General features: G+C 52.3%; 2 protein-coding genes across 10 annotated transcripts in view; one reads left to right on the top strand and one right to left on the bottom strand.

The window, feature by feature from the left end:
• LOC117652403 (dystrophin) overlaps positions 1–25,055 on the top strand; it is a 149,052-nt gene extending 123,997 nt beyond the window's left edge. For 5 of the 9 annotated variants that reach the window (XM_034397282.1, XM_034397281.1, XM_034397284.1 and 2 more), the window contains 17 exons: positions 331–454; positions 2,675–2,838; positions 4,341–4,385; positions 19,168–19,296; positions 19,379–19,509; positions 19,643–19,798; positions 19,891–20,027; positions 20,118–20,322; positions 20,402–20,487; positions 20,567–20,894; positions 21,030–21,141; positions 21,233–21,531; positions 21,711–21,869; positions 21,953–22,187; positions 22,293–22,407; positions 22,800–22,904; positions 23,868–25,055. In XM_034397282.1, coding sequence (XP_034253173.1) covers positions 331–454; positions 2,675–2,838; positions 4,341–4,385; positions 19,168–19,296; positions 19,379–19,509; positions 19,643–19,798; positions 19,891–20,027; positions 20,118–20,322; positions 20,402–20,487; positions 20,567–20,894; positions 21,030–21,141; positions 21,233–21,531; positions 21,711–21,869; positions 21,953–22,187; positions 22,293–22,407; positions 22,800–22,904; positions 23,868–23,965 — 2,628 coding nt within the window. In that variant the 3' untranslated portion in view covers positions 23,966–25,055. Of the gene's footprint in view, positions 1–330; positions 455–2,674; positions 2,839–4,340; positions 4,386–19,167; positions 19,297–19,378; positions 19,510–19,642; positions 19,799–19,890; positions 20,028–20,117; positions 20,323–20,401; positions 20,488–20,566; positions 20,895–21,029; positions 21,142–21,232; positions 21,532–21,710; positions 21,870–21,952; positions 22,188–22,292; positions 22,408–22,799; positions 22,905–23,696; positions 23,717–23,867 lie in introns of all 9 variants that reach the window. The other 4 variants (XM_034397286.1, XM_034397289.1, XM_034397283.1 and 1 more) reach the window with 4 other exon arrangements.
• Positions 25,056–26,107: 1,052 nt separating this feature from the next.
• Positions 26,108–26,430, bottom strand: LOC117652408 (the record flags this gene model as incomplete). Its single annotated transcript, XM_034397297.1, is given in 1 exon segment — positions 26,108–26,430. A coding segment is annotated over 1 exon segment (113 nt), but the record flags the coding sequence as incomplete, so codon positions are not given.
• Between the last annotated feature and the right edge of the window lie 213 nt (positions 26,431–26,643).

Below are 26,643 nucleotides of genomic sequence, written 5' to 3'. Positions count from 1 at the left end.
GGCTTCAGCCCCAGCGGGCCTGGTGACCGGCGCTGGCAGCCAAAACTTAAGACGCGTTATGAGCTCCACAGTCGCTCAACAGGACTCGAACCGAGCGTGTGACGCCACCAATGGGTTCCTCGTTCGGAGAGCGATCCTACGGTGGGGTCGCTTGTTCCCTTCTTGTCCCATTCAGCGACCCGGAGCTCAAAACGCGTCCGGGAGTTTGACCGCCTGCACCGGCTCACTGTGCGGCTTTCGGTGTTGACTGTTCTCCAAATGACGAACCCCTTCGAAAACCGCCTTGTTACTGCTAGCGTCGAATCTGAAAATTGCCTTATCTTCCTCCAGGACGACCACCGCGCGTTCCGGCGCCAGCTGCAGGACAAGAGGCCCGTCATCGAGGGCAACCTGCTGAGCGGGCGGCAGTACATCGCCAACGAGCCACCGCTGTCGGACACCAGCGACTCCGAAGGTGAGCAGGGTGGGGCGTCTATCCCGCACCCGACGCAAAGACAACCCCTAGGCCTTCACTGCTGCCCGCAGAGTCGAGCACACAGTGGGCCAGAAGTCCGGTGGAGGCGGTCAAAATCCCGGACGCGTTTCGACCTCCAGAGTTGCTAAATGTTACACGAACCGACACGAACCGCTCGTGTGACCCCAGCAATGGATTGCTCTTCACACAAGGCATCCATTGGGAAGGCCGCACGCCCGGTTCGAGTCGTGTTTAGCGACTTCGGAGCTCAAACCGCGTCTGAAGTTTCGGCCGCCGGCTGCTGGGAGCGCCCGGCGGGTAGGCAGTCCACCGCGCACGCGCGTTGAGCGGGCTGGCCTACCCGGGCGTCCGCAGGCGGCAAGGGCACAGGCCAGCGACGGCCGCTCGGGGCCGGGCTTGGCTTCAGACTGATTCCGAGAGTCGTTTTCGTCGCTCTGTCTCTCTCGCACCCACAAGAACGCCTCCTGAGTGCGAGGGAGACAGAGCGACGAAAACGACTCTCGGAATCAGTCTGCTGGGCTGGGCTGCCCGACCCCCATTTAAAGCGCTGGGTCCAGACGCCCAGGGGACCGTGCATGCGTGGCGGGGTGGGGCGGGGCGGGGCGTGGCGGGGCGGGGCGGAAGAGAACGCAGGGCGATGCACCCCGCCGTGCGGCATACGGTCCGCCGGCAGCACTGTGTACGCCCGTCTCCTGCCGATGCGATCAGATCGCTTCGGTTCGCGGTGGGGTATTGACAGGCTGAAGCAGGGGCGGGGGAGATCTCGCGTCTCGCGGCCTAGGATCCAGAGGGGCGTTTCGCCGCCCCGCCCCGGCCGGGCAGCACTTACGGGCCGAGGTACTCCGCGGTACCCGGGGGACGGGGGCACTTGGCTGGGTGCTCCGAACTCGCGTCTCGTGGATAATGGGCAGTGCCCTGCAGTGGCGCGGACAAGGGAAACAGGTGCCAGCCTCTAACAAGGCCGCAACGACCGCCTCGCCAATTCCTCGTTTCGCCGTCGCTTTTTGCTTTATTTTCGCTCTGACTAGCTCTAACTTTTCGGCGGTGTGTTCCTAGTTCTGGATCCGCTGCGGCGTTATTTTCTGAACGAAGGCGGCAGCACTCCGGCGCCTGTCCGGCCGTCCCACAGATCCACGTCGCAGGGAGGAACACTGTAACTTTAAACTTGATTTTTGCGCCGGGCCTTCTCAGCTTCACCGGCGCTACATATTTGATGGGCGAAACTTTGTCGTTGTTTGTGCGGCCGCCTCCGACCTCGCCTCGCCTCGCCCGGTGGGCAGGGCCTGGGCAGGGCTGCGTGGAGCCACGTGGAGGCCGTCTGGCGGGCCGGGGGGTCACCGTTTCGCCGCGTAATAGCAGGGGATGGGGCGGCGGGGCGGGGCCGCGTGGTCACCCTAGCGTTACGATGGTCCCAGCGCGGAGACATGTGAATAATGTATGCATGGCGGAGGATGTGTGGCTATGCGGTCAGCGGCCGGGACGGGTAGGGTGGCCGCGCGTCCGCTCCGCCACTGTCCCGACACCGGCTCCTCCCGCCACAACGCGAACAACAGAGCAGTGGTAGGGGTGGCGAGCCATGGCTTGCGCTTGCCGGGGCTCTTTGGATGGGATTGGCATTGTGAAAGATTAAACAGCTTATTACAAGCGGTGGGCTGCCCGGCTGCCTGCCTGCGGTGAGCTGGGGCACAGTGGGCCAGAAGACCGGTGGAGCGGCCAAAACTCTAGACGCGTTTTGAGCTCCAGAGTGGCTAAACAGGCCTCGAACCGAACGTGTGACCCCACCAATGGATTCCTCGTTCTGAGAGCAATCCATTGGTGGGGTCACACGCTCGGTTCGAGTCCTATTTAGCGACTCTGCAGCTCAAAACGCGTCTAGAGTTTTGGCCGCCTCCACCGGTCTTCTGGCCCACTGTGTGGGGCCAGGCGGGCCAGGCTGGCTGCTGTGGCTAGCTGCCGGCGGCCATCATCCCGCATGCACCGGATTGCAGAGGGCGATTCAAGTAAGACTCCCTCATGCCGCTACAAAATAGAAATTGGGGTGGCAGTGAGTGGGAAAAGAACGCACTCCAAGAATTGTCGCAGGCCTCGGCTCCCTTTACGCGTTCCTGCCTTGGGCTCCTGCCACAAAACCGCGGGCCTGCTTTACAGGCGGCGGGGAAACTGCGCCCAGGGAGTCACTATCCCTCTCTCTCTTTCCAGCACGCGACCTGGACGCTGACTTCCGCGGCTACCGGTCCGCCGAGGAGCAGGCGCGCGACCTGACGCGCTGCATCCGCAGGGAGGTGACCAAGCTGGCCGAGCAGTGGAACGCCCTGCTCAAGCGCTCCGACCACTGGGAGCGCCGCCTCGAGGACACGGTCACGGTGAGTACGCGGGTTCGATTCCCCGCAGGGACCCTTTTCACATTTTTTTTTTCGTTCAAGGTTTTTGTTTCTTTTTTGTGTGTGCATATCGTTTTCTTGGCATGGCGGAGGGACACAACTCGAAAGGAAGGTGTGCGATATTTGTCGAAGTCTTGCATAAATTTTGTTAACTTTGTTTTCATTTTGCAACATAAAAATTCGTTGATCTTAAACATCATCATTGCAGCAAAAATACACGGGACGGGCCAAAAATTGCTGAAAAAATGAGGACAATGAAAATTAACGTCGCACGATCTTGAAACTGAATGTTGTTTCCTCCCGTCTCTGAATCATTTAGAGGAAAAATGTGTGTTCCTGAGGTGATCGGAGTGCGGCGGAGGGTGGCGGGGGTTCGGCTCGCTTGCCGGCGGACAGGGGAGACACGGTTTATGGGGCGCCCCAACTTCCACACCATTAGCTCCGTCTAGAACCCGCGAGACTCGCGGCTCTCTGTCTCTCTCGCACTCACGGAGCTTTCGGCACGCGGTGCGAGAGAGACGGAGCGATGAGGCACGCCACAGGCCGCAGCACCAATGCGTCTCGCAGGACGAGTCTTCTCCACTTCGCATTGCATGGCGCGCCATATCCGCTGAGTGAAGGATCCCCGAGGATCATTGCCGCTGGAAATGTTTCCTGGCATCAAAATTTGGCACTCTTTGGCCTACACTGTTATCAGCTTCCCGAATATTTAGCGTCGTTCATGATAATGACTTGTCTGTTAAGATTCGGACTGGTTTTGTTCTGAACAATGAAAGACCCTTTAAAGTTCTCAAAGGAAGAGGGGCAATTTCATTTCAGCGCGCGAAGTCTTCAGAAGGAACTTTGGAATAGTAGCGAATGTGGAAGAAGGTACACGGTTGAAACAGTTCCTTGTTTTTCCAGGAACTCAGTGGAAATTGCATGCGGCTTTACTGTGGGCTACCTGGGAAAACCATGAACTGTTTTTATCGTGGAGGCACTAGAACTCCAGCAACAGGATAGGGGAGGTGGGTAAGCAAAGGAAATCTAGGAAGAATGGAGTCCAGGAATAAGGGAGGCTGTGGGAGGAGGGCGACCACGCGAGGGGAGCCGAGGGGGATGAGTTTTATATATACAGTCCCGTGACCTGTCGCGCGTCGTCCGGGAGTGCTAAAATGTGTAGCACAGAGTTACGGCGTAATCTGACACGGGCGTGTCTAGCGCACCCTCTGGAGGGCCTCTGGAGGGGTGGGGTGGAGCTAGCCGGCTGCGGAGCCCCTGTCGGCCGGTGAGACGGGTTTGTTGTGTACCCCCTCCCCCTCTGCCTCCCACTCCCTCTGACTGGCCGGCTGGCTGGCGCTAAAGTCCGGGTGCCGGAGTCCGGGCGCTGGACCGCGGGCCCAACCTGTCATACCGTCGACTTCCTCTCAGACCGCCTCGCAGGGCGATTGCCCGGCCCCCGATGCCTCCGATCCACTAGTTGCAAGACTGCCCTGTGTCCACAGGTGGCGCGCGGTGCTGGAGACGCTGCCCGATTCTCGACAGCTCAGGTAGAGCGTCTTTTTGTTTCATTTTTGTTTTTCTGCTACTTTTGTCTGTCTGCGAGCGTCTCACGACTCCGCGCAGTAGTGACGATGATGTCGCTGCGTTTTGCATGACTTTGGTGACCCGTCTTTGTCATCTTTTAATCTCCTGTCCGTCTTTTGAATGTGTAACATGTACTGATGTCTAATCTGCCTGATAATTAGCCAGTGCCTTTAATACTGCTGCTAGGTATCTTTTTTCGGTGTGTGACTTTTGACGATTAATCGATTTAAAAAAAAGACATAGCTGTTGTATTGTAAAAGTATCCCAGTCGATGTAAGGAACTGTGACTTGAGAGGAATCTCTTTGTGCATGCGTTTGTGCCTTTGTATTACGAACCTCGAATGTATTTATTTCTTCCGTCTTGCCTGCTCCTTAACTTTGCCAACCGCATCCCTGTGTGTTTTGAAAAGTTTTTGAAAGTTGTAGGATTGATTCCGCTGTACATATTTCAGTGCCCTCTGATGTCTGGTACTGCTTATTAGAATAGCTGTTGTCTTCTATCCTTTTCCAGGTCACTGATTTGTGTCTCACCAATTGCGGTCATTTCAGGTCCTCGCCAGGAGGCAGCAGCAACTGCGATAATATTCCCCAATGCCTGTCTGTGTCTTTTCTTCCCCTGACGAGTGTTTCTGCCGATTGCGTGTATTGTCGTTTCGTGTTTCTGACAGTGGCGCCACAAGCCCCCCTCCTCCACAGCATTGCGCCCCTCTCGCCTCCAATTCCCTGGGGATGCACACCTGTTGATGGGAGTCCTGGAGCAGGAGGGGGCATTCCACGAACCAAGTTGGAACGCATTCCGCTGCTAGAGTTGCCTCGCAAGCGGTTTGGGTGGCGCGCTTGAGGGTTAGGGAAGAGAGAGAGAGAGAGAGGCAACTTTAGGGGCGGCGGAATCTCCGCGTTCGCGTGACCGTCTTTCTTCTCCGTTGAAATGTGCGGCCGAACGTGATGAAATACCAATTCCGTTTCTCGCTGTTCATTTTTAAGGGAAGTATATCCTGGATAGATTGCCCTCGACCTCTCCCTTCCGTCTTCCACGAGGCACGTGTCCGTTATGAAGACATATGTCGGGAAGAGCCCCTTCAATGAGGATGGTGCGGCCATGCCGAGGGGCAAGGCTGCTGCCGAGGCTGCAGGCCCCCAACGGGTTGAATTGGTCGCGCAGTCACTCTAGACCTCGTCGTGTGGGTCGCTCCGGGCGGCGGGCCGTGTGGCACTGTGGGGACTTTGTCAGTGGCGTGGAAGCGTGCCGCTCTTCGCTGAGACTTGCCTCGCTGCAGCTGTCTCCCCGCATCGAATCGAACCGAATCGAGTCGAATTTCGAAGAGGTAACGACTCGCTTTGATTTTGTGTCAGCTGGATTAACCCTCAATTCGACAAAATTGGCCCGGATTTCTGGATTACCAACCAGGTGCTGTCAGCCGGACTAAGGTTTTCAGAGTGTGTACCAAAACTCGCGCGACGATGAAGGGTCTTAACCCTATTGCGGCCACAAACAGGGGCGTTAGGGGACAGCGTACTGAAACGGAGCGGCTGGCTGGATGGACAGCATCCGAAAAGACTTGCGTTGCGTGGCCCGGCACAAAGACTGCTGCGTGGCTCGCCGGCCGGCTTCGGGTCTGGCCCAGCCCTGGACATGATCCCCACAAATCAGAACGCGCTGCCACAAATCGCGCGCGGGCGCGGCGGGGCGCGGAGGCAGGGGCGGAGGGGATGGAGTTCAAGAAGGGGGTCTTCGCCACGCCGCGTGCGCGCGAGATTTGTGAGGTGGCCGTTAATGGAAGTTCTTTACCTGGCGAGACGGGATTGGGTAGCACGCCCCACCCCGACGGTACACAGTTGTTTGCTTTGGTTCGGCTTCTGAGTGTGGTGGCTGCGACAAAGGCACTTGCGTTTCCTCTACTACACTCTAAATATAGGGTGCCCAGAAACTGGGCGCCTTTGTCGCCCGCCCCACTTTTTAGGGTGCCAAATGTCGCCCAGTTCCTGGGCACCTCTGTCACCCAGTCTCGGGTTGGACAAACCATTAAGAAACCTGCCTTCACCCATGGCTCAGCAGCGACTGAGGTGCCGAAGGTGCCCAGAATCTAGGCACCTGAGCATGCTCTACCATGGGAGAAGGCCGGTTACTGTATGATTTGTCCACCCCGAGACTGGGCGACAAAGGTGCCCAGAAACTGGGCGACATTTGGCACTCTAAAAAGTGGGGCGGGCGACAAAGGCGCCCAGTTGCTGGGCACCCCATATTTAGAGTGTACGGCCCTTTGCAGCAGAGACTCGGATTTAAATGCCCCGCGCCGGTCGGTGGCCGTGCCGTCCACTGCACTGCGTTCGGGACGCGGACTGCCTTCTGTGGCGCCTCGGTTTGTTGGTCGTCGCCCGGCACGCCGCAGACTGACTCTCGCCCCGTCTCTCTCGCTCTCGTGGGGCGTTGCCTGCGTTGCCTGTCGGCGCGAGAGAGACGTCAGTATGCTGGACGTTGTGCGGCGCTGAGTCGCCGCTGACTCAGTCAGGCCAGCGAGGCGTGTTCCGAGGCCGAGCGAGGAAGCCAGCAGGCTCGTTTCCTCGCTCTCTCTCGCACCCACGCGGGACGCCCCACGAGTGCGAGAGAGACAGAGCGACGAAAGCTCTGTTCGGAGTCAGACCGCAGACAAGGCAGTGCACTGGCGGATGCAGTCGTGGAGACGAAAACAGTCGCGCTCGATGCGACACCAGCGCGACAACGCATATCCCGACTCCCAGTGGACGCGACAGGCCCCGCGCACTGAGGCCAAAACTCCAGACGCGTTTTGAGCTCCAGAGTCGGTAAATAGGGCTCGAACCGAACGTGTTACCCCACCAATGGATTCCTCGTTCGGAGAGCAATCCATTGGTGAGGTCACACGTTCGATTCGATTCCCATTTAGCGACTCTGGAGCTCCAAACGCGTTTACCGTTTTGGCCGCCTCCACCGGCCTTCTGGCCCACTGTGCCGCGTCCACATCACCCCTGGCGCCCTCTCGCACTGAGACGTGCAGTGGCGTGCGCAGAAATTTTTGTATACTTTTAGGCGGAATGTGTCGCAATTTGCCTACCTTCCAGGCGGCTGCGCAAACCCCCCACCCCTCCCCTTCCCACCACCACCCCCGAAAATATAACACCGCCACCACGCACGCCACTGCGCTCATAGGGGCTGCATTGGCGAGATATAGACTCGGGTGCGGGGTATCGCAGGCACCAGAACAGAAATGAAGGCGGGTAGCTGGCGGGTAGCGACCCGATTTGACTCTCGACTTGGTTTTCCGTGAAGGTTGCCGCATTCGCAAGATTTGCGAGACGGTCTCTCATGGCCGCGCGCTCAGGCCCGGACTGGCCCGGGCCGCGGGGGCGCGATCGCGCCCGGGGCCTCGCGCGCGCGCGAAGCGCGGGGCCTTTCGGCCGCGAGCCACGGGGCCTTTCCACCGCGGGGCCTTCTTGGCCGCGGCAAAGTCGCGGTCTTTAACTATTTACGTACTTAAATCGAAGGGGTACCCATTTCAAAATTTCTCAAGATTTCGCAGAATTTTGCGTCTAAATTATGCCGGATTCCGCGAGATTTTGTTGGTATTCCACGAAATTTCTGCCGATTTTACGCATGATTTCGGCAAATCAAGCGCATTTTTTGACCAACTTTGGTCCCAAAATCGTTGCGGTCAAAGGCAAAATCGTTGTGGTCAACGTCTTCCCGATACAGGGCATGAAAGAGTGGGGTCTTAAGAATACTAGAACGTCAAGGGAAGCCTTTTGCGGCAACTAGATTGGACACAGTGGCCGCCCAAAGTCAGCAAATCAGCAAATTTCCGAGACTCGACCGCTTTTTGACCAACTTTGGTCCCAAAATCGTTGCGGTCAAAGGCAAAATCGTTGTGGTCAACGTCTTCCCGATACAGGGCATGAAAGAGTAGGGTCATAAGAATACTAGGGCGTCGAGGGAATCCTTTTACGTCAACTAGATTGGACACAGTGGCCGCCCAAAGTCACCAAACACGGCTTACCCTCCCCTGGCTAGTAAATTTAAAACAATGGACGCATATCGGAAAAGGGGGCCCTTGACGTCACACTGCGACCGGGGCCCTGACTTAGCCAGTCCGGCCCTGCGCGCGCTGTCTCCGTGTGCTTGGGGAACTTGGCGTGCTGTCACTTTGAGGCGGCGTCAGGATGTGTTGAGTGGCGGGGCTGGCAGGGCTGGCGGGGCCTTGGGGGCGTGCGCGAGCGCTCAATACCCGTCGCCGCATCTCCTCTTTCTCTGTCCCTGTTGCACTCACGGGGCGTCCCGCAGGGATGCGAGAGAGACGGACAAGCGATTCTTCGGAATGGCTCGACAAAGACAGGGCTGCAGGGCCCTCCAGACTCGTACCTGCCTGCCGCCAGGGAGGTGCGTCGACGCGGTCAAGGGCGCGGCGTGGGTGCGGCACCTCGTGCGGCACCTCGTGCGGCACTTCGTGCGGCACCTCGTGCGGCACCTCGTGCGGCACCTCGTGCGGCACCTCGTGCGGCACCTCGTGCGGCACCTCGTGCATCGCGCCGAAAATAAAATACATCTTCAAAGCTATCCGAGACCTTCCTTGAAAAGGGAGGGGCAACTTGTGTCTGTTACTTGAAATTTGGCGATTAAAACCAAAAGCGCGGCACCGGGTGTGCTGCATGGTATGGTGCAGTCTTTAGCAAAGGCACGCTGTTTACCAGGCGCTTCGAGGAACCCGGCGCACTGCACCTTCGCGGCACACAGCTAACGCAGCTATTTATCGCCTGCAATCCGCCATGTGCGGCTGCGGCCCGGCGAAAGGAGCTTTTGGGGAGGGCTTTTCCGAAAAGGCTTCTCGAAAGGCCTTTTCGTAAGGTTTTCTCTGCGAAATGCGCCCCCGATCATCGCGTCGGCTCATAAATTCCCTTTGCTAGCCCTATTCCCATTTCTCGCCCCTGCAAGCGGTGGCATGGCATGGCGCACCAGCGGTGCTGCCTTGCTGTGATTTAAGCGCGGCCCCCGCTCCTCTTTGGATCCTCGGATGGCGTTGTTGGCGGTCGTTGTTTACGAAGCTCCCTGTCTCTCTCGCGCCCCTGCGGGCCCGCGCGACGCCCCGTGAGGGAGACAGAGCGACCAGCCCGCAGAGCCTCCGCTCCGCTCTGCGCTTTTCCCCGCCCCCGCACGCGCTCGAGTGCCAAATTATGAAAAATGCAGCGATCACTTTTTTTTCGGGTGGCGGCGCGTCGAGGGAGACAGTTTGCGTGATTTGAGATAAGGCGCCTCTCTCCGTGGAGGTGCCGCCGCCCGCCCTGCACTGCACTTGCGGGAGGTCTCTCTCTCTCTCTCTCTCTCTCTCTCTCTCTCTCTCTCTCTCTCTCTCTCTCTCTCTCTCTCTCTCTCTCTCTCTCTCTCTCTCTCTCTCTCTCTCTAGCCCTCACTCTCCGTCTCTCACCCGTGGGCCTTCCCGCGGGGCGCGAGAGAGACAGCATGTGCTGGCTGCACTGCACTGCAAGCCTCGTCAAACTTTTTCCCAGGAAGGCGTCGTGGTGCGGCGCTCTAGTGGCGGCGGGGCTCGGCCAGGCTTCCTGCTGCAGCGAGGCAGCCAGCCAGCCAGGCAGGGCGAGCTACGGCCGTTTGCCTGACAAGCAGCCGATAAAACGATGATGCCACTGGAAGTTGGGGAGGTGTGGGTGTGGCGTGCATTTTAGCTGTGTGCGAGCGACGGACGTCGTCCTCTGTGGCAAACCGTGTGGTCTTCGTCAGTCAGTCTGTCAGCCTAGTCAGTCTGTCAGTCAGCCTAGTCAGTCTGTCAGCCTAGTCAGTCTGTCAGCCTAGTCAGTCTGTCAGCATGGTCAGTCTGTCAGTCAGCATAGTCAGTCTGTCAGCATAGTCAGTCTGTCAGCCTAGTCAGTCTGTCAGCATAGTCAGTCTGTCAGCATAGTCAGTCTGTCAACATAGTCAGTCTGTCAGCATAGTCAGTCTGTCAACATAGTCAGTCTGTCAGCATAGTCAGTCTGTCAACATAGTCAGTCTCTCAGCTAGTCAGTGTCTCAGCCTTGTCAGAGTAGTCAGGACGCAGGAGCGGCGGCCAACCAGACGGCAAGGGACACAAGTGCGTGTACACTGTACGCGGGGCAAACTCTGACTGCACACTGCGTCTTGCGTCTCGTTGAAGCGGCGACGCTGCCATGCGCTGCCATGCAGGCAGGGAGGCGTGAGATATGTGCTGCAGATGAAGCGGGGGAGTCGTGCCATGCAGCCGTTCGAGGGAAGGGGGGAGGGGGAGGGGGCCCAAAGCAGCAGGGCCATGCACCGCGCCCCGCCCCGCTCCGTCGCTGGGCAGGGCGGGCCGGCCGGGCCCCCCAGCTGGGCAGGGCGGCAGGGCAGGGCGCGACGCTCCGACAGGCCGCCGCGCCGCCGCTACGCCGCTCCGCTCAGCAAAGACAGAGGGCAGAGCGAGCAGAGCAGACAGCCAGTCTTGGCCCGACCCGCGCCCGACGCACGCGTGTTGCCGCGACACCGCTTGCCGGCGAGCCGGCCCGCGAGTGCATCACGCATGCACGTCCGTGTGTGGTCAAGCGTGTGTGTGTATGTGTTTGTACGCGAGTATCCACGTGTGTGTGCGTTGGCGTGCCGGCCTGCGCTGAGCCCGCCCGCCCGGTGGTGTCGGTCCTAACAAGCACGGCGGTGTTTTATTCCCTCGTTGTCCCAATCCACGGCCTCCTCGAAGCGACAGTTTCACTCCCAAGTAATTGTCATGCGTGAGATTTGCTGCGACTGGCAATTTCTCTGTTAGGTGCGCATTCGTTCCATTCATCGGTTGGACCATTCTTTAATCATTCGTTCATTCCTTCATTCCTTCATTCCTTCATTCCTAATCATTCGATAATGCTTTACTCATGCATTCTTTCCTTAATAATGCGTTCATTCCTTCCGTTCATTCCTCATTCATTCCTCATTCAGGCATTCATTCATTCATTCATTCATTCATTCATTCATTCATTCATTCATTCATTCATTCATTCAGTCATTCAGTCATGCATTCATTCATTCATTCATTCATTCATTCATTCATTCATTCATTCATTCATTAACTCACTCGTTCGTTCGTTCCTTCGTTCTTCCGTCTGTGCATTCCGTTGTGCCCGCGTTCAATCGCGCGTCTCCTCCCTCACACTGCCGGCTCTGCCAGTGTAGGGGCGCAACACGTGTGGCGCCTTGCTGCACAGTGGCTCAGACGCTGCTTTCCCTTCGGTTTAGCAGGGACGCTCGAACACAGACCCGCACGGCCCGGCCAATAACTAATTGTTTGTGCGGTGCGAACGACCCCGTCCGTCACTTCGATTTGATCTTGGCGTTTAGAAGCGGGAGTAACAGTGGAAGCACGTTTTGATTCGTCGCTTACAGTGTCGTTTTCGGAAGCGCGTGACCCAGTGTTGCGAACTAAGCAGGTAAAAATTCCTACGATGCACAGCAGTCTGATTCCGAGAGTCGCCTTCGTCGCTCTGTCTCTCTTGCACCCATGAAAACGCCCCATGAGTGCGAGGGAGACAGAGCGGCGAAAACGGCTCTCAGTCTGCTGGCGTCAAAAGGGTTGACCACCGTGGCCTGCCCACTCGACCCGCCACTCGACAACATCTCGTCAGAGGAGCCAAGAAAATGTTTCGAAGGCAGGCTGGGGTAGACAACCCTTTCGACACTTGTGCATCGTGGGAATGTTTGCCTATTTAGTTCGCAACACTGTTAGTGACTCTAAAATTTAAAAGACGCCGTGTATATGAAATGTTCGTCGCATGTGGGCTCCGACCATGAATGGATAGGGTAACAGAAGCTGCATCTGCGATACAGATAAGGGCCTCCACTGCTAGTCGAGTGCGCACATGGCGCTGTTAAACTGAAGTCACTGTGCCACCACACTGCCGGCGTTTGCGTTGCCGCTGTGGCGGCCGTTCCGCTTACAGTCAAGTGTTCCCCCTCGGTTCGGATTACCCAGATTACCTCGCCCGTTCCGTCGGCCGGTATTGCGTTTATGAAAAATTAGTGCTTCGGCTGTCGGAGCGCAGCGCGCTGCGGGCGCTTCCCTTTGCCCTCTTCCCGGTGTCGGCTTGCTTCGACCTTTGACCCTCGCTTGGCCCGCCAGCCGCTGCACTCTGAACGGCTTTGCACAGTGGGACAGAAGACCGGTGGAGGCGGTCAAAATTCCTGACGTGTTTTGAGCTCCAGTGTCGCTAAATAAGACTCGAACCAAACGTGTGACGCCACCAATGGCTAGCAAGCCAAACGAGGAATCGATTGGTGGGGTCACACGTTCGGTTCGAGTCCCATTTGGCGACGCTGGAGCTCACAAACGCGTCTAGAAATTTGGCCGCCTCCACCGGTCTTCTGTGAGCAGGTGAAAGACGCAGTGACAGCTCGTCAATGCAACGCTTGCAGTAGCTTTCCTTCCCGCCAATGACAGTGTTGTCTTTGAGCCATTCAATGCGTTTTCGTCTTCCAAAGCAGATCGCCTAATGAAATGTCGTTCTAAACGAAGCTCTGTCTCGCGGCGTTTCGAAAGTGCCCCCACTGCCGTCAGATTGTTAGATTAGGTCGGAGGCGTCTAGAAGCCACAGCAGCGATGGATAAACGTATCGCAGTGTGCGCCCGCCGCGGCCCGCCGTCATCCCTGGGCCGCCGTGGCTGCCGTGGCACATGGAGCGTGGCCTGCCGTCTGAACACTGCTTCGTCGCTCTGTCTCTCTCGCACCCCTACGGACCGCCCCATGAGTGCGAGAGAGACAGAGCGACGAAAGCAGTGCTCGGAATCAGACGGCAGCTGGCGGTGACCGAGGCACAGGGCCAGTGACTGTCGTGCGGGCGGCGGCCGGCCACGCCACGCCACGCCACGCCACGCCCGGGCTGCCCGAGTGTAGTGTACTGCAACGAGCGATGGCTTCCTCCAGACCCCCTCCCCCGCCACGCTTAACTCATGTTCCGGGTCTCGTAGTGTCCGTATCCGAATACGTCCTGTGTGTGTGTGTGTGTGTGCGCGCGTGTCTGTGTGAGAGAGAGAAGTCTATTCTTCCAATACTCCCGTTAGATCATTCCGGGAATAAACGTCGAACATTCGTATTGATAGCTAATGGAGGACTCTTACCAAAAATCCCTCAAGCTGCAAATGGTGACAAATTTGTAAAAAGACATGAACTTGAGTGGTGATTTTGCGCAAGCAAAAATTGGGCTTCGTCCTTTTTTTGCGGTTTGATCTCAGTAATTAATCCGCTCGCGCCGACCTGACCCGCGTCATGCCCTGCTGGGCCTCCATGCGGGCCGTTGTGATGCGGCGGGGCGTGGCGGGGCGCGGCGGGGTGGGGCGTGGCGGGGCAAGGCGTGGCGGGGGGTGGGGTGGGGCGGGGCGTGGCGGGGCGGGGCGGGCGCCTCGATGCAGCGGAGCGCTCCCCGCTGGGACACGCCACGCCACGGACAATTAGCTCGCACATCCCTCTGCATGGGCCGACGCAAAGTAACAACCCGGCAACATACTAAAAAAAATGAAAAACTTGAATTGGTAGACAAGTTAGTGACGTTCAAAAATTTAAATTAGAGATGCTCGTGCCATGCTCAGAGACTTTTTATCCATCTATCTAAAAAGAGCAACGCTGGTAGTCTTTCACTCTAAATAGTCAAAACTTGCCTAAGCTTTGTTGGAATTAATGTTCAGTTGCAGTCAGAGCAAATTTTGCTGTCACTGTTGTGACGCTATGAATGTAATACGACTGCTTCGGAAGCCGGATGGAGTCCAGTCCGTCGGATTCAGAACAGCGCTCTCGTCGCTCCGTCTCTCTCGCACTCGAGGGACTCGCCGTAGGGCCCCGTCGGGGTGCGAGAGAGACAGCTGATCCGGGCTGAAATGCGTGGCCGTCCGTGACGTCGCAAGTGAGACGGCGATCGGGGCGTCCGTCCGACGTCCATCCGGGCAGCCGGACGGTCACGATGCACAGTGGGCCAGAAGACCGGTGGAGGCGGCCAAAACGCTAGGCGCGTTTTGAGCTCCAGAGTCGCTGAATGGGAATCAAACCGAACGTGTGACCCCACCAATGGATTGCTCTCCGAACGAGCAATCCATTGGTGGGGTCACACGTTCGGTTTGAGTCCTGTTAAGCGATTCTGGAGCTCGAAAAGCGTGTAGAGTTTTGGCCGCCTCCACCGGTCTTCTGGCCCACTGTGCGATGGGGGGCTCGAGGCGTCTTTCTGTCTCTCTCGCACTCGCTCGGCGTTCTGCAGGGGTGCGAGAGAGACGGGACGGCGAACCAGCCCACTGGACGCTGTGCGGCGCAGTGATTGTGCCCCCCACCCACTCTGTGCCGGCGGACTGGCTCGGACTGGCGGCGGTTCCGGGCGGCGCAGCGTAGCGCATACAGTGGGTGTGTCGGAAGCGGGCAGTCCTTATAAGCGTCTCATCTCGTTTCCGTTCCGCTCGGGCTGGCCTAGGCTGGCCCGGCCCGCGTCCTCCTCGTTCGTCCCTTCTTTACCCAAATTTGGAACAGCCGACGGACGGCCGTGCCGGCCATACAGCGATAGCGCGCGTCGCCCCTTGCCTCAAATTTATGCGCCAATGACAAATTTACGATCGCGTCTCCGACGACCGGCCCGGCCACGGACTCTTTCAGAGAGTCGCTCTGTCTCTCTCGCACTCGTCGTGCGTCTCGTGGTGGTGCGTGAGAGAGAGAGCGACTGCGGCCGGGTCCCCCACCCGGACGAATTCCCCCGATTAGTCCGTAATTTATTATTTATTGAGAGGAGGCTGTTACGTATCCCTGTTCCCCGTCCTTGTCCAACTTCAGTGCTTGCTGGGACCGTTCATCATCGCCGCCCTGATTGCAGTGCGTGTCGTTGAAGTGCTAAAGGTGTCATCGAGTGTCTTACAGTGGAGGGGAGGCCTGAGCGCCTCGCGGAGTGCCTGGTGTAGGCGATGTGATGGTGGCGAAGGACCGGCCTCGCTGCGAGCCTTGCTCTTGCTGCTTAGGACATGATGGTGTCCGCGCAGCATCATCTTGGGACGACCGACAACGGGGAGGATGGCCACAAGGTGAGCGAACACTTTACCTCGCTTCGTTTCGAAGATAATAGCCCCGTCTGATTTGCAAAATTCATTTCAACATAATTTGTTTTACAAAAATAATTGAATGCATCTTTATGCACGTGCGGGCGCTAAGTACCACTGCCTCATTTTCCTTGATACCAAGTATTCGTCGCTTTAAAATTTGCATCGCTCTCTTGCTCAAGCACGTCTTTTAAAAAAAATGTGTTGCACGCGTTGCTCCACACAGTCTCCGCTCACGGCGGATGCGGGCTAGAGCGCCAACCGCAAAGACGCGACGGATGAGAACCCCTATTTCCGTCTCAAAGCTTCTCTGGAAGTCTGCAGACCCACTTTTCACTCTTCTTTTTTTTTCGCGTTTGTGTGTCACTTCTAAAAAAAAAAAAAATTGTTGGCGGTGTGTTTTGTTTTTTTCCGCGCCTCTCTGAGCCGTAGAACAACATAAGGGCGTCATGGGATTGGCCGGGCACATGACACGTGTGCGGCGGACTAAATTAGTCTTCCCAATCTGAGGCGTCGCGCCGCGTCGCGCTGTCTCTCTCGCACTCGTGGGCCATTCCGCAGAAGTGCGAGAGAGGGAGCGCGACGAAGGCAAGGCTCTCTGTCGCGGCGACGTTTGGAAAGCTGCCTGACTTTCTGGTCGCGCCTTCCCAGAGTTGCAGGATGGCACGCTAACATATAATTTTCAAACTTCGAAATTTAATTTCAAACTTTTAAATTTAATTTCAAACTTCAAAATTAAATTTCAAACTTCAAAATGTAATTTCAAACTTTGAAATTTAATTTCAGACTTTATTTCTTCTGAAAAATTTGTCAAGTTAGCCACTCTCTGAAAACCTTACAAACTGCTTTAGGCCTTACGAAGAAAAGCACCTTGTCATATCAAAGTATTTTCAGCATATGTACATAGCGTACAAAGAAAATACTTCGCAATTTACGGACTATTTCTTCGTTTAACAAAGTGCATTAGTTTGCACGATGTAGGTACGCTCAAAATACTTCCTAAGATTTTAAGCGTGCACGAAAACAAACGTTGTCTAAAGGAGCCTAAAATCCTCGAGTTTGTTCGTCCGTGACTCGTTGTCTCCTGCTGCAGGTCAACCCTCTGTCCATCTTCTCGGACCCCTTCTGGAGCGCGTCCTCGGTGCCGGGCGCGGCGTCCGGCGCACCGGTCTTCGATCAAGTGGAGGCCGAGTGGCTGGCCCTGGGGCCCGGGGCCCTGGGGGCCGGGGGGCCGTGCTCGACGAGCAGCTCGGGACCGCCGAGCCCCGTGGGGGTCGCCTCCTTCTCCTCGTACTCCAACTCCTCGCGCGGCACCACGCCGTACTCTTCATCAGCCTCCCCCAGCAGCTTCGCCGGGGCGGCCCGCTTGGCGGGCCTCTCTGCCGCGGACTCGCCGGAGCCCCTGGAGGAGTCCGAAGACGTAGGTGACGCAGTGACGCCGACCTGACGGCCTACCGGGCTGCCGGCCGGGGCTCATGCCTCGCGCCGCACACCAAGTTGCGCCAAAAGTGGACTAGACTTGGGACTCGACTAGTGATGGCGTTAGCGCGGGGGGGCGTCGTAGGGACGATCCAGGGACGCCCCACGCGGGGGCGGCCGGGGATGGCGCCTAGGCCAACCAGCCCTCCACGACAGCGCAGCGCGGCGCCAATTGTATTTGTGAATGGAGGCAGAGAAACAATGAGGGGGGCCAATACGGGGCGGAGTGATGCGCGCTGCCTCGCTGTCTGTCTGTCTGTGTCTGTCTGTCTGTCCGTCCTTCTGTCTGTCTGTCTGCGTCGGTTCGTAGTCTGGGCCGGACTGACGGCACGTTTTTCCTTCCCTGTCGTTGCCCGCTTCTCCGTGCTCCTCTTGAACATGACACTCCGCAAAAGGGGCCCCCTTCTCCGCCCTCCCCCTCCGTTTTCTTTCTTTCCGCGTCCGTCGCACAGTGGTCACATTTGGTCCATTCGAACCGGGCCGCGCCGGCTGCCTGCCTGCCTGCCTGGCTGGCACCGCCGCCGCGCTCAATCGGTCACTCTTCCCCGCCCATCTGCGTTGTGCCTCACAATGAGTCTCCTCCCCCGCCGCCGCCTCTCTCTCCCTTTTCCACCCGACTTCCCCCCGGCCCTCTCCACTTCCCTCGGCAGCCGCCCTCATTTCTTGCAACTGCTGCTGGTGACTCGACCATCACCGCCAGCGAATATTTTGTGTCTTTCTTAAAATTCGCCGCCACGTTTTGTGCCAGGAGGAGGGAGGGAGAAAGAATGGCCGGCGGAGCGAAAAGCCGCGGTAGAGGACCCAGCGACTAGGGAGAGGGGGGGGGGCTTTCTGGAAACCAACTTGCTTTCAAAGGTCACCCTATGTGCGGTGCGGTGTTCGAGTTGTACTACGCGGTGTATGAGTGGCCGCCTGTGGACTTGTGGGTAGGCAATCCTATGCAACAGTGCTCTGCGGGTTAGCCTATCCTCCATTTCCATTACCATTACGGGCCAGACCACAACTGATCGCATGCCATTTCGGGTCCAGGACGGTGGAGACACGTCAGCATTTCCTACGATGAGATAGAGTCGCGATTACTGTAAATCACTGTTAATCGAAGTGTTGGACAGTATACCTCTATTTAGCGTGAGCCCTCACGCTTACGAGTGTGTTGTGCCACGTTTTTCCCACACTTGCAAGTGCGAGACGCGGTTTATCATACACTAACTTACTGCCTATGTTTCCATTTGGTTCCATACCATGGGTCCCCACAGTTTCAAGCGTGGGACAAACTTGGAAGCGTGAGACATTTCGGTTGACTGTCCGACACTTGGATTTGAAGAGAAGGGTCACCGTTATTTAGCCTTACGGGGATGCTTACTTGCGACCCTGTGCGCCCGGCGAATTTTGGCGCGGCATGATGCGTCGGGCTAGGGGTGATACGGGTTGTTGCCAGACAAAGGGGCAAAAGGATTGTTGCTCGAGCGGCAAGCACGGCAAGGCTCGCGAGTCTCGACTCCTCCTTCTCGTCCCGTCAGGGCCCGCATTGTACGCCCATCTGGGTGCTGTGCTGGGCAGGGCCGGCAGGCTCTGGAGCAGTGTAGCGAGGAGGCTTCCAGGGTTGATTTAAGCTCATGCTTTGGGCTCAGAGCCAAGAGCGTCGAACTCGAGGAACTTTAACCCCACAGATTTCAGGTCGGATTATTTTCTAAAAATGAATGTTGCCTTAACTTTTATATTAAAAAATAACCTCTTGATTTTTCTTTGTTCTGCACATCAAGCGACGGGTATCTTGCATGGTTGTGGATCCGTTCTCCTTTTCTCCTACAAAATCTTAGTCCAAAAAATTACTTATACCTCTTTGTTACACTTCCTGACATAAGTGGTACTTCTGTTAATAATTTTTTTCTTTACAGTGCTGGCGATATTAAATAGATAAATCTTCTTTTGCAGGAAGTAATCATAATGTTAATCATCATTATATTCAGTATAATTTGTGTTCACAGGGTGTTTAATTTGTTCCAGTCTCTGTGTGAGGTCATTTAATTAGAGCTTGCATGTATTGATTTTCAAAGTAGATGACATCATGTGTGTGTTTGTGTGATGTGTAGAATTCTGTTATCATTTTGCATTTCTTAACTTCACCGTTATTGCAGATTTTCTTTGCTGATTTTCAACTTGGTATTCTCTAATTTATTTATTTTATTTGTGTTGTTTTGCAGAGGATGCGTGTGTTCCAGAAGAACTTGGATGAACTTTCTGCTAGAATGTCTACTGTCGAATCGGTTCAAAAGTCTTGGCTCCCACCTATGGATATAGCTGAAGCAAATGAAATGCAGGATCAACTCCAGGTAAGCTCTTGACCAGTCTATCTTTTCTCATTATTCTCAATTTTATCATCTTAATTGACTGCTATTCCTCTTTTACAAAAAGAAACTTGGGGAACATCTCAGAAACATTCAGAGAAGTGTGGAAGACATAAATGACCAAGCAGCAATGTTTTCTTTGAACAATGTGAATATATCCGCCAATAGTTTGAAGAGACAAGAAGAATTAAATACAAGGTACTGTGTCTTACTTAAAGACAGAAATTATTTTTATTTTACCAACAATCTAGTTCTGAAGTGAATGAATTCAGATTCTTTTATCATGTACGATACTGGTTTGTAACATTTGTCTCCTGGCTGTTTGACATAGATGGAAGCTGCTTCAAGTTGCCGTCGATGAACGCTACAAACAGTTGAGCGATGTCGGCAAAGAAGGTGGAGCACCAAACCATAGTTTCCTCACCGAGTCTGTTGATACGCCTTGGGAGCGAGCAGTCAGTCACACCAAGGTGCCCTACTATATTAAGTAAGTATTTGAAAAATTGAAGTATATCTAAATATTTTTAATCTCTTCTTTGGTTATTGCTTGATGTTTTAATTTTAATTTTCTTTTCACAGCCACCATACTCAAACAACACATTGGGACCATCCCAAAATGTTGGAGTTAATGAATTCACTTTCAGAATTAAATGAAGTTCGTTTCTCTGCCTACCGAACTGCTATGAAACTTCGGGCTGTGCAGAAAAGCATGTGCTGTGAGTTCATTTTATTTTTCGATTTGAATGGTGTCAGATCATTCCTTCGTAAAAGGAAACTGAAAGGAATTTTTCTTTTTTTTGTTTCAGTGGATTTGTTGAGTTTGTCAACTGCTATTGAAGCATTTGATTCCCATGGTCTGCGAGCTCAAAATGACAAACTAATTGATGTATCAGACATGATTACTGTACTCCATTCTGTGTATGAGCAAATGGCAAAAGAGCATCCTGGCCTTGTTATTGTACCTCTCTGTCTGGATTTACTACTCAACTGGATGCTCAACGTTTATGACAGGTAGGGTCAAAGTTGGCTTTAACTTGTTTGATTAGGTTTTTCAGTTCTTAAGGAGCTAAAATATTTTTGTTTGTTGCAGTCAACGAACCGGTCAGATAAGAGTTCTGTCCTTCAAGGTTGGGCTCGTCCTGCTCAGTAAGGGACATCTTGAAGAAAAGTACAGATGTAAGTTCTCTGTTATGGATTTTTCTTTCTTTTCTTACATTGAGTATGATTGATCTCACCAGCTTGTGGATTTTTACAGATTTGTTCCGCCTGATTGCTGACCCTGCTCGCCTTGTTGACCAACGTAAGCTTGGTCTCCTCCTTCATGATTGCTTACAAGTTCCTCGACAACTTGGAGAAGTCGCTGCTTTTGGTGGATCAAATATTGAACCTTCAGTGCGGAGTTGTTTTGAAAAAGCTGGTAAAGACAAAGAAACTATCGAAGCTGTTCATTTCTTGAGCTGGCTGCAGCAAGAGCCACAAAGTATGGTGTGGCTCCCAGTCCTACACCGCCTTTCTGCTGCTGAAACAGCCAAACATCAAGCCAAATGCAACATCTGTAAGGAATATCCAATTGTTGGATTTAGGTATGTTCAGTTATTTTTTTTTCTCTTGTCTGTGTTAAACATAAATTATGGAAATTCTAAAATCTTGTGTATAAACTGTCAAACATCACATCCGATTGTTTTCCATCATACAAATTATTATTGTTTTGATTATAGGTATCGCTGTTTGAAATGCTTCAATTTTGACATGTGCCAGAACTGCTTTTTCTCTGGTAGAAAAGCTAAAAATCATAAGCTCACTCATCCTATGCAAGAGTATTGCACAGCTGTAAGTAGTTTCTTTTTGATCTCAGCTTCAACCAAGTTCAATAGCCCTGTGGGCAAATGTTTCTAATTTGAGTTTCTCTTTACTCTTGTAGACCACTTCAGGAGAAGATGTTAGGGACTTTACACGTGCCCTTAGAAACAAGTTCAAATCAAAAAGATACTTCAAGAAACATCCTAGGGTTGGCTACTTGCCTGTACAAACTGTTCTTGAAGGAGACAATCTGGAAAGTCCTGCACCATCCCCCCAGCACTCAGGCATCATGTCAGGTCACCATACTCATCCAGGCCCAGCACATGGTGCTCATCATGATGTTCACAGCCGTCTTGAAATGTATGCCACACGGCTAGCTGAAGTCGAACTTCGACCTAGGAGCAACTCTACCCCTGACTCGTAAGTCCTACAATGCTTTTTAATACACACATAATAAATGAAGTGGGCTCAACCATAACCTTGTGTAAAGATTTTAATGGTCTTTTGTTTTTATTTTAATTCTTTTAAATGTAAATTTTTCTAAACTTCCCTCTGATGCTCTCACATTATAAACGAATCCTCATAAAACTGTGTTATAGGGAAGGGGAAATGGAAGGAAACTTGGACGAGCACTCTCGCATTCATGAAATAATCACTTCTCTGAATGGAGTAGAACCAATGCCCGTCCCTCGCAGTCCTGTGCAAATAATGGAGGCAATTGATCAAGATCAGCGTAGGGAGCTTGAAAAGTACCTCAGGTGTGTCTATTTTCTAATTCTTGCTCTGCAAAAAATATGGCAATAACAACATTTTTTAAGGTCTTATTTTACGTTACTTGCAGGGAACTGGAGAGGGAAAATGCTTCCCTACAGGCAGAATATGAAAGATTACGCACAAAACAAACTCCTGGATCAACACCTGATGAAGGCAACCGAATCCAAGATGTTGAACTAGCTAATGAAGCTCGGTTACTGAGACAACATAAGGGGAGGCTTGAGGCACGCATGCAAATCCTAGAAGATCATAACAAACAACTTGAAGCACAGTTGCAAAAGTTAAGACAATTGCTCAATGAAGTAAGTTTGTTCTCCTTAAATCATGCTTTTATTTCAATTTTTTTGATGTGTTTCTTTACATTAAAAGCTGACTGCTTCTTCTAACATTTTTTTCCCTATTTACAGCCAAATGCTAACTCTCCTTCAAAGACTGGAACATTACAAACCAGATCTGTCACAGCCTCTCAACTTGCCACTGACTCTCCTGCCAAAATGAATGGGCACTACCACGAAACAGCAGGTAATTTTTCCGACCATTTTTCAGTTTCAGTTTTTTCCTTTTGGAAAATCACGGATTAATGTACACTGAAGCAAATGAACATACAGAACACGATGGTCACTGTTCTGTTCTTCCCGCAAGCCTCACAAAGCTTTTCCTATGGTGAACCTTGGTCTATGCTGTGCTGTCTCACTCGGTTAATGGGTTTTCCTCTGTGATGGCACTATTTGCAGGCATGCTCATCTCCCTATGTCACTAAGAACTCCATGCCCTCTTTTCACATTTGTCATGCACTTTGCATGAAGATTCTCCGTTCTTTTTGTTATTTCAATTTGCATTTTTGGGTTCTTTGTCCGTGCTGACATCTTGTCTTGTCTTGTCTTGTCTTGCCTTGTGTCTTGCGTGGCATGTAGGCAGCCGCTGGGATGGTGGACGGGGGAGCCTAGATCGAGTAGACTACAGACCGCCACCCCCTCCTCCAGGTGCTCACAACGTAGGGAATCTTCTGCACATGGCAGGTGGGATACATTTTCATGCTTTCTGCAAGTATGCTGCTTTAAGGATAACTATTTCTAATAAAACGTGTTAATGCAAGTGCTGTACAGTTTCGCATCATTTATGTACAGGCAGTCTGTTATTTCTTACAGTAATGCTAGACCTTCACATAACAGCCTCCAGCTGCTTCATAATTCAATTTCTAACAGCCTTAGTGAAGTTTATGTTATCGCACGATCTGTTGCTATGGTGTATTGAGGATTTGGGCCATGATACGTCTTTCAATTTTCACTATACTGTATTAAGGGAACCAACTGCACTATACTAGTGGAACTGGTGCTGAATTATTGGTTACTGTCTTAAAAAGCCTAACCAGCACGTGTTGTGCATGAGAAAACCAACATTGCTACCTGTATTGGTCTGAATGTAAGCCTCTCAAACGTATAAGCCCCCCTCAGATAATATTTTAGAGCCCAAATATGGAAAAAAATCCCCCATAATTTCCCTTCTAAACAGACCCCTAATATAAGCCCCCCGTCACTTTCAAAGCCTGATTTAAAAAAAACAAAAAAAAAACGGGGACTTGTATTTGGACCATTACGGTAGTTATGGGTGTGTAATTTTTTTTTCTCTTTTTTGTTGTTTTAATACGTAATAAGTTGTGGGATTCTATAAATTTCCTTGTCCACAGTTTCTAAATTAAAGAAATGTTGTCATGACTTGTTGGTTCCCTTACTCTCTTTTTGATTCTAACAATGGGTTTAGTAACATGTTTCTAACTTTTTTTCCGTTTTCTTTTCTTCTGCTTTCTATAGGATCAGGGAGAATTTAAAAGGTTTGTATGATCATTTGTTAAGTAAATTTGTCACAAACATTTCTTATGAAACAAAAATTGTCAGTTTGTCCGTTTTTACTTCTCTATTTTTTCTTTAGAATTTTCATCCCTACAGTTGCTTTGTTAAAGTCTGAATTTTAATCTTTTACAGGAGACTTAAGTAAAGAACTGTCCAAACTTGTGAGTGTGCTTGGCACAGAAGAAGATGTCTCATTAAGTGAGAAAGAAACTGAAGATGAAAACAAATGATGATTAACTTTTAAACAATATTATTTAACATGAACTTCAAGCTATGTTATGTTTAAATCTGAGCTTAATAAGTGACTTAACTGAAAATGCTAACAGTATCGATTCATAAAATTGATACATCTATTCCTGTGGAGTGAAAGCAATTTTGATTATGAATGATTAGAATGAATGATGTTTGGTTTTAGCATTCGTAGTTTATTGGACAATCAGGACTCAGGATTAGCCCTAGGAGGAAAACCATTATTTCGTAGATTATAACATTTTCTTACTGTCTGAACAGGTTTTGAAACCTAATTGTGAAAAACAATTTTTCAGTTCCTGTAGAATATATGTATTCTATTGTGCAATACATCCATGTAGTGATTCATTTACTCTGTGCTTGGTTGCCTTTGCTTGGCAGTTGTTATTTTTACTATAATTTTAAGTTTCTCTTCTTGTCTTTTTCTTTTGTACAAACAAATGTAAATGTATGTATAGTATGAAGGATGACGCAAAAAAGACCACAGTATAAGAACTAAATACTGAGCTTATTGGTATCAGTGAAAAACGGCTCGATAATCTGTGCTTCTAGCAAAACTGAAACAGTTGCCTCTGTGACAAGTTCTACCAGTATTCATTGTGGAACTTTATGCCACTGCCTCTGTAGTTTTAGCAAGGCCTTGTATAAACCACGTACACATATCCTTTAAATCTCACCATATCATTCATCATATCATCATATCCCCAAAACATGCATTTACGTGACGTTGGCCGTTTCTTTGAAACTTTGCACCTCAAATTGATCTGTGGTGAGTGCGGAAATGGTAAAGCTAAGATTGTAGCATTTTCTCAATCATCGTTGAATTTAATAGTTAAACCTAATGGTATAATCTTTTTTTCACATTTGCGAGTGGGTGACTTGCCAGTGCTGCTAAAAACTAATTTTACCTGTGTGAATTAGATGAATGAGAAAAATGTGTTGTGAACAGGCTACTATGTACTGTATTTAATAAATCTAAGAATATGGTACTGACTGAAGTAGCCCAGCTCTTCCAGATTCTGTAGATACATTGTTCTTGTTACAAAAGAATATATAATGCAAAGATTTGTACCAAAGTGATTCACTGACCCTGTCCATCTCCATCTCATCATCATCAACGCTGTTAGGCCTCTATAGACCTTTAGCGGTTCGAGTCAGCAAGTCACTCCGCCATCTAGCAAGCCGATTTAAAGGGGCGAGGCAATTCTCTGCAAAGACGTGTCGAAGGGGTGGCCTAGCTTCCCGGCGCTGTGCAACAATAGGGAGGAAATGGTGGCCGCATGAGAAACGCCGGGAATCGATTCTGTCAGGCATCCTGTCCAAGATACTGAGTAGCGCGATCAATCAACAGGATGAGTTTTCTCAATGTGTCAATAATTTGTAGGCAGTTTGGGCATCCCCTGGAGATCATTTTTCACCGATGAACTAGTGGGTGCAAACGTCTACACTCTAAATATGGGGTGCCCAGCAACTGGGCGCCTTTGTCGCCCGCCCCACTTTCTAGGGTGCCAAATGTCGCCCAGTTTCTGGGCACCTTTGTCGCCCAGTCTCGGGCTGGACAAATACAGTAACCGGCCCTCTCCCATGGTAAAGCATGCTCAAGTGCCTAGATCCTGGGCGACCAAGGTGCCTAGATTCTGGGCACCTTCGGCACCTCAGTCGCTGCTGAGCCATGGGTGAAGGCAGGTTTCTTAATGGTTTGTCCACCCCGAGACTGGGTGACAAAGGTGCCCAGTTTCTGGGCACCCCATATTTAGAGTGTAGGTACCGAGATAATTTGTGTTTTGAAATTGGCCTTCCCACCTGCGAGGTAGGCACCGGCTGCCACTGAGGGTCGCAGGACCTCTAATAAGGGGTGGGTGTTTTCTTCGAGCGGGGGTTCTCAGAATTGGCATTTAAATTTTACACTCTTAAAAATTGCAATTTCTTCAAACTGGCTCAAAGTGGTCATGTTTTGTCCGATTTTCATGCGTTGCAGAGCTTCCCAGCGAAAACCATGAGCCCTCTTGCGTGGGATACCAAAAACTGTGCATGGTGTTTGTACCCACGCGAAGGAAACCGTCGCAACTGCCATGAAATTTTCTTTAATTATACTGGACAAAAGGGGCTTAAAATTAACAATCTAAAATAATATGCCACTTTAATTATATGTTGTTTCTGAATCATAAGCAGGCGCAAGTGACGTGTGACGTCGAAGAGATTCGAAGTCTGACATGAAACAATTGCCGTATGTCTCAATTAGCGAGCTGGCGACGATGCTACGATGACTCCGATGCTCGTACAGACGCATTCCACATGTTGCACGCCACCACGAAATCTCGTTCGTAAGGCCCTTAGCCATCGTCCCAGTAGTTTTCAGGCATGACTTTGTCACATGAATGGCAAAGCACTTGGCAGTTGGGCAGAACTTGCCGCACGGCGCGTTTCTGACTGATGCACTGCTCCTGGAAGGACCGCGGGCGGCACTGACCCCTCGAAAGCACCAGGCGCCGCAGCCTCTGCAGTCCACACTGCGCCAACTCGGAGTGCAGGTTGTCCTGGGCGAACGGCCACCAGCTGTCTCCTCCGTAGTCAACCACCACCTCGGCCTTCTCCAGGCTGCGGCCATGCGCTCGCATTAGGGAGAGCAGCGTCTTCCGGGGCAGCTTGTGAATCACCT

This window comes from Thrips palmi, unplaced genomic scaffold (genome assembly GCF_012932325.1).
Source record: "Thrips palmi isolate BJ-2018 unplaced genomic scaffold, TpBJ-2018v1 HiC_scaffold_7, whole genome shotgun sequence".
Lineage (NCBI taxonomy): Eukaryota > Metazoa > Arthropoda > Insecta > Thysanoptera > Thripidae > Thrips > Thrips palmi.
The sequence above is the reverse complement of the archived record's forward strand: the minus strand, read 5'-3'. Positions and strand labels throughout refer to the sequence as shown.